Source organism: Cucumis sativus, chromosome 1 (assembly GCF_000004075.3).
Source record: "Cucumis sativus cultivar 9930 chromosome 1, Cucumber_9930_V3, whole genome shotgun sequence".
Lineage (NCBI taxonomy): Eukaryota > Viridiplantae > Streptophyta > Magnoliopsida > Cucurbitales > Cucurbitaceae > Cucumis > Cucumis sativus.
In genome coordinates, this window is record NC_026655.2 from 22360933 (window position 1) to 22371927 (window position 10995).

The 10995-nt window shown below is 27.7% G+C and overlaps 1 protein-coding gene and 1 long non-coding RNA gene across 2 annotated transcripts; both read left to right on the top strand.

Annotated features, from left to right (window-relative positions):
- Positions 1-533: 533 nt before the first annotated feature.
- On the top strand, positions 534-1165 carry LOC116401818. The gene is made up of 2 exons (XR_004214213.1): positions 534-674; positions 814-1165. It is a non-coding gene; the product is annotated as an uncharacterized LOC116401818 (long non-coding RNA).
- A 5065-nt stretch (positions 1166-6230) lies between these two features.
- Positions 6231-10980, top strand: LOC105434508 (basic leucine zipper 34). Its single transcript, XM_011650214.1, has 5 exons — positions 6231-6526; positions 6831-6921; positions 9022-9148; positions 9761-9955; positions 10814-10980. Exons 1-5 carry the CDS (start codon positions 6231-6233, stop codon positions 10978-10980), a joined length of 876 nt encoding a protein of 291 aa, XP_011648516.1.
- Positions 10981-10995: the final 15 nt, after the last annotated feature.

The window sequence follows — 10995 nt, forward strand, 5'->3', positions numbered from 1 at the left end:
CTACCGATAGAATGTAGATGACAAAGGAAGAAAATTGTAGGCAGAACTAGTGTGTATAGACTTAATTTTTAATAAAAAACGAGAAATAAAAAGTTGCTAAAGGGATGGGTGTTGTGAATTAAATTGAGAGAGAGCTTAAATAAAAGAAAATGTAAACGTAAAATATATGGAGTAACAAAATATGTATAGTTATGTGGGTATGTATTATTTAGTTATGTCTATGTGTAGAGTCCACAGCGTTGTAATTATCACTTTTATTGAGAAAGACAGGTTGGCATGGTTAGGAATTGGGCGCCCCCTGTTTTATTAGAATCTATTGGACACAAACGGACATCAATTTTTCAAATTTCCCTTTCTTTGTCTTCTTCTTTCTTTTACACATTTATTAAATTACTTTTACCCTAATTTTGTATCTTTCAATTTCTGCTTCTTAATCATCAAATTCTATCATCAATGCATGCTATATAAGTGTTATCAAATGCATGGTCTTTTGATTTTTGTCCAACTAAGATTAGGATACGAGTTTCCTAATCCTAAGTAAGATGGATTATGATCTCTTAAACTGGGTTAGGGAGTGCCAAATGGAGATATGTTTGACCTCGACCTCAACCTGACTCGATATTGCTCGAGGGCCAGTCGAAGAGGCTTTCAACTCATACCATCACCTTGAATAGGTCATATTGTGCTTTGGTCGTTAAATAGTGTTCATTTCTATTCGAGACCAATCAAACTATTTTATCTTAAGAGTCTCAATTGACCATTTTAATTCCTTAAGCCTAATTTGTCATTTATTTCTTATTTGTATTTTATTAGGGCTCTACATTGGACAACTTGCATTCAGATCTCTTCTTTGGATTGAGGCCGACCGACCCAACATCCTTGCTAAGCATGCTAGGGGTTTCATCCCTTAAAGCCTGGCTATATTGAGTTTTACTTAGGTCGAGGTCAATCATCCGAACATTATTCTTGCCAGACACGCTTTATGGTTAATTTCATCCCTCTAAGGCCTGACTTATGTTGGACCTTTGGCTTTTGGAGTTTTATCATGGGCTTGACTTTGACTGTGGTCGAGGTCGACTAGGCCCTTCTTCTTTTGTTGTTCTTGTACTATTTTGCTTGCCTTTGGTTTCAAAATCTAGCTACAAAACCAACCATTAAGGTTAAATCTAGAATTTTAGAGTAGTTATACTAAATTTTTGTTTGAGAAAACATATTCATTTTAAGTTTGTTTTAAAATTTTCATATATACTTAATATATATTGTGAAAAATGCATTATAAAGAAGTAGCATGCATTAATGTATATAGTTTACAAATTAAATCATTCATTACAATAATATTTGGATAAAATTAAACTTTATAACATAAAACCAATTAATAATATTAAAATTAAAAGCAATTCAACAAAACAGATAATTTTTTAGAAAATTTAAAAACATTAAGATATGAATTTCAACAAATATAATATTACATACATCTATAGTTGTATTGATATTTGTGCATCGCCTTCTCATCACCTCAAATAATTAATTAAAACATTTTATAAGAAAAAAGTATCACACAATCGAACAATTCAGTAGCATGCATCATCCACGTGAATTTTTTTTTTTTCTAAAAAAGTAAAAAGTCAAATTTAAACATCTGATTTTCTTCCAAATTTGGACTAAATAATCTCCCTACCCCATGCAACCAATAAGAATACTCTGTTCTATTACTCAGATATTTTAGAGTCATTTTTTTCCTAAATAACAAAATTAAATTCAATTTCCATATTGATTTTAGTGCCAATTCTTTTCTCCAATTCAACTTTTAAATAAAATAATTTACTTTTTTTAGGGTTGAACCTCAGGTCTAAAACAAGATAATTTTTTTAATATTTTAAACATTCAATCAAAATTATAATAAATTTTATTTTTAGTGATTTTATTTTATGAATTGTATTTTCAAAAAAACCATTAATATTTTATTTTTTCTTCTTTTCTTCTTTTTCTTTTAACTTTCTCTCATGGTTGCCACTGCCACTCTCTGTTCCCGCTAGTAGGAGTAATTTTTTTTGGTTGTTTTCGTTGTCACAAAAGGTACAAAAGGAGAAAAGAGAACCCAAAATCAACTAATAAACATCATAAAATTTTTCTACAATTTCAACATATCCTAGTGTAGTACTTTCGTGAATATCAATATAAATGAAATACTAAGTTCTATCATTAAAAGCAAATAAAGTTTAATCGATATATGATATGTGTTAGTGATCGTAATACATGTAGTTTGAATCCAAATATCTAATTTAATCCTAAAAAATATATCAAATTATTTAGTTTGTTTATTACATTGAACTCAAGATTTGAATTTCAATAATCTAAAAGAAAAAAACACATTAAAAGTTGATATATATATATATACTCATATTAGCAATAAAAAATGAAGTATACACATAATGATCAAATCTCTTAATTACTATTTTATATAGATACAAAAACAAATGCAACTAAAAGAAATGGAAAAGGAAAAACAAATATAGTCACTAATTATGTTAAATTTCAAATTTAAGTTCACCACGCACATAATGAATTAAAATCGTTATGATTTTGAAAAATAGAATTTAGTACATTGGTAAACATTATATTTTTTAAATGTTTAATTTTAGTTTCTATATGTTCGATTCTATTTGGTTTCCTTATATTTTAAAACTTTAATTTATTTTACATTAATATTTTTTTTATACAGAAACACCATTCACATCTATTAAAATTATAAATAATAAAAATAAACACTTTTAAAATAAAAATAAACACTTTTATAATTTAGAAATATCTAAAAGAAATAAAGGGAATTAAAAAAAGTATTGGGTGGAGGAGGTAGGAAAGAGAAAAGGAAAGCTGGCACGCGGCGTTTCTGTTGGTAACGAAGGGAAGAGGGAGCCTCGTGCATGGGGCGTAACTGTGATGATTATAATACCAAATTTAGGTTTCAAATTAAATGAATAGCAACTTCCTCGTGCATTTTCCAAATACTTACTCAATTTATTATCACCAATAGTTACACATTTATAAAACAATAACAAATAAGAAAATTCTTCACACAATAAATAAGCAAATGACATATGTCACTATTTTACGGGATAACATAAAACAAACTTTTAACCATGACTATTTCTTGAACGGTTAGCTTTTACTGAGTTGGAGAGGCCAACTGTGTATTCTTTTTGTTTGCTGATTGTTCTATCTTGTCATCTTTGATTTTTCTCTAACAAATAGCAACTTTCTTGTGCATTTTTCAAATACTTACACAATTTTTTTGACACCTTTCTTTTTCTTATCATCCCAACCAAACAAACCATTCTACACTATTCATCTTATCGTTTACCAATCTCAGGATTCATTCATTCTAATGACTTTGAATTGCAAATATATGTAATTTGATTGATAATTTTAATTTGGTTTAATTTATTTAAAATTATAAATATGTCACATTTACCTTTTAACGGTCAAATGTTAATATGTCACGTTTAGGGTAATAGGTCATCCTACATAAATTTCAAATATAATCAAATTGAGCATCCTTCATAATTTCTCTATTAGGGCTACGTGTTTTTTATTACAAATTTGGAGATGAGCTCCACAATTTATTATGATTAAAGAATACACAAGTAAACAAAATCATATAGGTAATCAATGAAACTCACTTTTCGAAACTCACTTTTCAGGTTACCATTTATGAATATTATGTTTTGCATGGGGTAAATGTGGACTCAATTCAACCATGTCTGATCTTTTTATGAAATTGACAAATAAAGAAAGCAGTAAATAACAAAAATTTATATGATTCACTAACAATGTATTAGCCAAACATATGTAATTCTAAAGTTAGAGAATTTATATAACACATTTCTTTAAATTTCAAAGTCAATTATTATAATCCTAATTAAACATTATTCATTATTCATTATTGGACGTTTTTAATATTTACTAGGCTTGTATATAGCTAGCCCTTAAGTAGACTTAAAATGGTTTAAGTTTTTAGGTGGAATTTTTAATTTTAGCTCAACAATAGTACCTCATAATATGAATATGATGGACGATAAATTTCTCACACGACCTACTTTGGAACATTCGAAATATACTTTTATATTTTTTTAAAAATTTCATATATATGACGTGTACTATTAAACACTTTAACGTATATATATTGTTTCGTATGAGATATTTATGTTTACATGAGCTTCCTAAATCGGGACAACGCTTTAATAGGTTGATCTTCGACTTCGCGTGTCGTCATCCCTATTATTAATTACTATATATATAACATTATCCTCGGTATCCTAATTTATTGGTTAAGATTATATTATAATTAAAATATCATTTAATATAATTTATCAGAAGTAATTGACGGTTGATTATGTTTGTAAAATAAATTAGAGCTAGGTGTATATAATATGGTATTAGATCCTATTATTCATTCTCTAAAGGAATTTAGTTGAACAATAGTTAACATGCACACCTGTTTTGAAGTCAGAGTGAATTCAATCTTCTACACACTCCCAATTTTACTACTTATTAAAAAAACTCTTTTCTAGGTTAGAGAAAACTCAATCATACCAATTGAAATAATGTTTCCTTCGACAAGCCGAAAGAGTCACAGAGAGAAAAAAATAGGAAAAAAATATGTGGTGCATCTCGAACTGTATATATATTAATATATCCTACCAGATATATCCAAAATATTATTTGACACTTTGATCAATTCACTTTACTTCCTTTTTGCATTATTTTAATTCAATTTCTTGTGTATGATAAAAGTGAGATGTATAAAATGCACTAAAGTATTGCTAAAAGAATTCTTGTGAATGTAACATACGAGTCGACGTACACTGACATCCCTACTGATCGCTAAGTGTTTGGTTGATTAGTTATGACTATTACTATATATATGAATAACATATATCATACGTCATAATTTATAGATTTAATTTTGGGTAGTGTGAGTATACGTGTTAGAAACTACGAAGTAAACGTAGATATTGCATTATCAAATAATTACATAACGATAAAATAATTTCCTATAATAGCAAAAAATGTTTTCCCATAACGCTCGTCATCGCGATCGTTCATTGTTCGTCATCGTCTTGTTTTCTTCTTTCTTATTTATTTTTACATAAAATCATTCTGAATTTAACTTTAGCTCTCCTTTATCTCTTTTATATTTCAAAAGTATTTCGCTATCACAATCATCCTAAACTTTCACATTTTGGCTTGAAGCTTATTTACACTCGGCGATCTTTCTCTTCCCGTGTCTAATTATATATCGTGATAATTAATTGATTATCTATGAGCTTTGTTTATGTTCTTCCTTCTTCTTTTTACTAAAGAAAATCTTTACCGAATAATTGCTAAAAAAGAAAGATTCTTATTAAGTGCACTATACAAAAAAAAATTGAACGAAGAGTAAAAATTCTTTAAAATACGAGAAATTAAAAAATTCAAACTTTTAACTATCCACAAGAGCTTAATTAGCATGATAAACTCTTATACAAATATGTTCTATCATAATAAAAAAGGTAAAATGTTTGAATCCTTCACTTCTATATATTCTTGAATTAAAAAAAACTTAACGTAGAAATAATTAGTTTATAACGTTTTCACTAGAGGAAGTACGTAAATGTAAAGAATATAATCAAACAAAACAAAAACATATAATTTTATGCTAATAATTAAAACATAATTAGAAGTATAAATATAAAATAATGTATGATGTTAAAAATGATGGGGTTGTTCATGTATATTAATATGTAAAATGATATATAATTTAATTATTGAAAAAAAAAAAAAGGAAATGATGAAGGGATTATTATTACAGGTGGGTACGTGCATTAAAAGTATTTAGGGAATATATGGTAAAGTTTAGTGTTTTTTCCCTCTATAAATCAAGGGCCAGATAAACATTTTATTATTACAATTTAAAACTCCATTTTTGTTCAAATTTTAAATCTTTTTTCTCTCTCTCTCGGTTTCTGTGGGATCAAAGATAAGTAAGAACAAAACCCAAACTCCAAATTTCTTCTTTTATTATTATTATTATTACATCCCCACCAAAGAAAAAGAACTTTTTTCCTCTTCTTCCTTGTTCTTTATTTTTCATTTTTCCCTCATAATAAAATGTGTTTTTCTTGTTTCAGATGGAAGATTATCATTTGCTTCAAAATCAAAACCATCCTCCATGCAACTTCCAGGACCTAATGGAACTGTGTTCGGTAAGTACTATTTCTACTACTCCGCCGGTTACGATCGTTCCTGACAACCGTCGTTTAGTCATCAACAATAATTCGGTGTCGGACTGGCGGAGATCCTTTGTGATTGGTTGCTCGAGGGAAGATGACGAACGGAGGAGGCCGGCAGTGCCGCTGCCTCCTTTTGGTGCTGGAGAGCTGAGCTCTGGTGACGGGTTGGGGAATGTCGACGGCAGAAATAATTCGGAGCAGATCTTGTATGGTCGTAATATTGACCCCAACATGGATCCAAGAAAACTCAAACGGTTTGAACCCTAAAAGCTATAGTTCTTTTAATTTCATGCATTTTTAATTAATTTGCTTTGTTAGGAGCAAGATGAAATTATGATTTTCATGGAGGGAGATGGAAATTTTTAAGTTTTGATTTTTAATATATACAAAAATCTAATTTGAAGGATAATTTTATTATATATATATATTTTAAAAATTAAATCTAAGATGAATATTTAGGGGAGTAATTTCTTTCTTTTCCTTCTTCCTTGATTAATTAGTGATCTATCATTTATAATTTGGTTTCTCTTATAATTTAGGGTTTGATTTTTGTTGTAGAATAATGTCGAATCGAGTCTCTGCTCAAAAATCTAGACTTAAAAAAGTTCAATATGTAGCAGATATGGAAAGGAAGCTGAAGTCCCTAGAGGTATTCATCATTTTACTCATTCAAATCTAAAATATAATTCTAACACTCCACTTCCATCTAATGGTTTTGTTCGTGGCTGTTTGGTTATTGATTTTTTGTTTTAGAAAATCAAGCTTATAATCACTCTACTTTTACTTATAATTAATTTTTTTAGTTGTCTACCTAGTTTCTTCTGTTTTAGTATTTTAAAAAAGCAAACCAAAATTTTAGAATGAAAAATTAAAATAAGTAGTTTTCAAAACCTAATTCCGAAAAGGTATAAGTGTGTTTGTTCATGAGAGATAAAAACTGTAGTCAAGGAACACAAACATAACTTTTGAAATTTTAAAATCCAAAACTTTATCAAATAGAGTGTTGATTTTTTGTTTTGAAAAATTATCCTTAGTTTTGGTTTTTAAAATTATCCCACTTCATACTCGTATTTTCAAAAACCAAATCAAAACTTGAAAAATTTAAAAGGTTGTTTCACATTTGATTTTTACTTTTAAATTGATCCGGTTGGAAATTCAAGTGTTGTGTAGTAAAGGTGAAAATCGTGATTAAAAAAGTTGGGAGAAACCAAACATAAACTTTAAAAATAAAACAAAAATCTTATTTGGTAACCATTTGGATTTTTGTTTCTTGTTTTTTAAAATTAAGCTTATAAACACCACTTTCCTATGTATTGTTTTCTATTTTTTGTGTTTACAGTTTTAGAGTGTTTTCAAAATTAAAATGACTTTAAAAATTAATAAAAAAAATTTAAAAAAATTGTTTTTGTTTTTGAAGATCACCTCTAAGTACTTCTAATTCTAATGCCTACCTGTACATGAGAAAACAAACACAATTTTCCAAAATCAAATATTCACCAAACAAAATCTAAGAACATAAAATAGTTAAACATTAAAATTAGATAGATTCATGAAAATACATATATAGAAAAGAAAATCATATTCTTGCTTTTATAAAACTAGCTAGTGATGCAGTACATTCATTTTATGTATATAATACATGGATGAAAGATTGTGTTTCTGACCTCTAGATTGTTAGTGCATGTTTATATTCGTTAAACTATACTAACGTTAGCTTATTTTTATATCATTTTTGTATAGTTAATTGTTATAAAAGTTCTTTCTCTAAACACTTTATATGAATGGATCTTTGATGGTTACACCATTAAATAGATAAGATAGTGTAAGTATGTATATACAGAGTATAATTATGTGGCAATACTTAGACTTGCCTTTTGAGTTTTGAGTATTGAATTAAGTATTTAATTGCATTATTGGATCTTCTAATATTAAGTTTTCGTTCATTAACTTTCAAGAAAACTTGGTAGAATATATAGCAATCACTACTAATTAGGTTAGGTTTTTATGAAAGTTTAGATCAAAACAAGATACATGAATCAAAATAAAGTAATATTAAAGTTGATAGATTTACATAGATAATATATTCAAACCTAATTCTAAATTAATCTAGTTAATACTAATATTGGTTCCATTGAGATTATTTTACATATATATATATATATATTGAATTACTGTGTTTTTAAGAAAAACACTTATTCTATTAGCACTTTTAGAAGACAATTAGTTTAGTCTATTTAATTTAAATCCCTAGCTTTGATTATACTAAAAAAAAAAGAAAAAGAAGAATTCAATATGGCTTTTAATGAGTTAGAAAAAAAAAACACTTCAAACCCCTAAATATAATTGTAACTAAACATTGCCTAATTTTTGTTTTTTGTTTTTTAAACATACTTAATTAAACAAAAACACTAAAGAAATGTTCTTAATTAAGTCTAATAGGAAGGCCAAATGCATTGGAAATACAAATCTGTATAGCAAATTAATATTTGATGTTGAAAAATAATTATAAATATTCCAAAAATGCTAACAAAATCTTATTATTTAGAAATAAATTTAACACTAAATTAGTACTTATTTCCATAGTTCTTAATATGCATATAATGAGAGCAAAGCAAAAAAGAAGGTTTCATGGGGCTCACTTTAAATAAACTTTTGTTGATGAAATTTGGACATTTTTCAATGTGTTTTTTTCTTCGAGATCAAAATTTGTATGAAAATTTCGATAAATATATGTTGTAAAAAAATGCAGGCACATATAGCAGTTCTATCTCCTCAAGTCGAGTTGTACAGAAACCAGCAGCATGCGTTGCAAATGGAGCAAAAAAGATTGAATCAAAAGATTTTGAATTGCTCAAGAAACAAGCTCATCAAAGACGGTGACCTTTTTAATATATATATTCAATTATTTACATATTTCCGTTTGATAACTATTTCATATTTTAGTTTCCGTTTTTATATAGTTTTTCTTACCGTTTCCTTTTATTACTATAGTGATTATTTTAAATCTAAACAATTTAATTTAATTGTTAGTTAAATTTTAAAAATAATAAAAATATTTTTTTCATTTTCAAATTTTAATTAGGGTTTCTAAAACGTACTTTGTTACAAAATCCACTAATAAGAAATACAACTAAACGTAAAGGGAGATCGACATACCTATATACATGGTTTACTAATAGTGTACTGTTAGCAGAGGAAAATTAACAATATCATTAGAAAGAAGTATTTAGTACAAATGATGCCACGTCTCTAACCCTAGAGTCATAGTAGTAAATAACTATAAATAATTACACACGCTTAATAAGAATTCAATACATTCCATCCTACTCATAACCAAAAAAATGGTTTGAATGTTCTTTAAATATGTAACGATTCGATTAAAGACAAAGTAAAAAAGAACTAATTAAGGCATTGAAATTTATATATATGTGTGTGTGTTTCAAGGAAATTGATTTAGGGTTTGGGTTTTGAAAATGAAAATATTGCAGCTGAAATAGAAGAGAATAGAGCTGAAGTGAATAGGCTTAGGGAACTCCATATGAAGCAGCAGTTTGAAGCCAATGGCTGGGATAGTAATGTTTTTCAGATGCCATCCCCATCCCCATCGCTATCTCCATCTCCATCGCCATCAGATTTTCATACATCTGAGTTGATCAACGTTGTCTCTCCCCCACCTAACTACGGTACTTTTTACTATCTTACGTTCATCATTTCTTTTTATTCTTTGCTTATACAATTATTTACTCTTTTCTTATCAAATTAAAATAGTTTACACACAAACAAATGCTGTTATAACTTAAATTAAAACAACCTACACCTTCTTACCTCGTTTCTCACATCCCTTGAAAAACACTCACACTCGTATACATTCCAAGCTTGAAACTAAAAAATTAAACTTAAACCAAGTTTCTAAAACTTAAAACCTTGTTTGACAATTATTTGTTAATGAATCTTACTAACATTAGTTCTACCTATTAATTTCTTAGTTTTGTTACTATTTTTATAAGTATTTTAGAAAATAGTCAAGTTTTGAAAACTATATATTTAAACAATTGTTTTGAAAACTATATATATACTTGATTAAAAGAATTCGGGTAATGCAATTAAGAATACAAATAATTTTCGAAAAGATGAAAACCATAATAAATAAGTAATAAGAAAACAATTGCAATTTAAAATACTAATACTAAAAACTACTCCTTTTTTGTTCATTATTTAAAATTTTAATCAAGTTTTTGAAAATGTGTTTATAACGTAGGAAGACAGTAAAAAAAGGGAAAAAAAATTGGAGAAGCCAAGTAAGGACTAAAATTGAACAAACGACTTATGCATAAATCAATTAGTGAAAACATTAATCTACGTTTAAATCTTTATCCTTAATTTGAATGAGAATGATCTTGAAAATGTATAAATGCAATAAGTTACTAACCATGAAATGTATGATTTGAATATTCATGTTCATAGCAAAAGAAAATTGTAATAATCATTTGTTACTGTTTTGATTTCTTCTTTCTCCCTATTTGAGGATTTTATGTGTGCAGTAGCAGAAAATGGGGAGAGAACGATAGGAGACAATGGGCTGGGCCGGTTCAACTCAATAGCCCGTCATCAAATGGTTGAGTACAAGTGGATGCCAACACCTGGGCTTCGTCAAGCTTCAAGGCCCAACTCCAACCAAATGATCTATGAAATGGAAAGGCCCAACTAAAGCTACTCGGCCCGG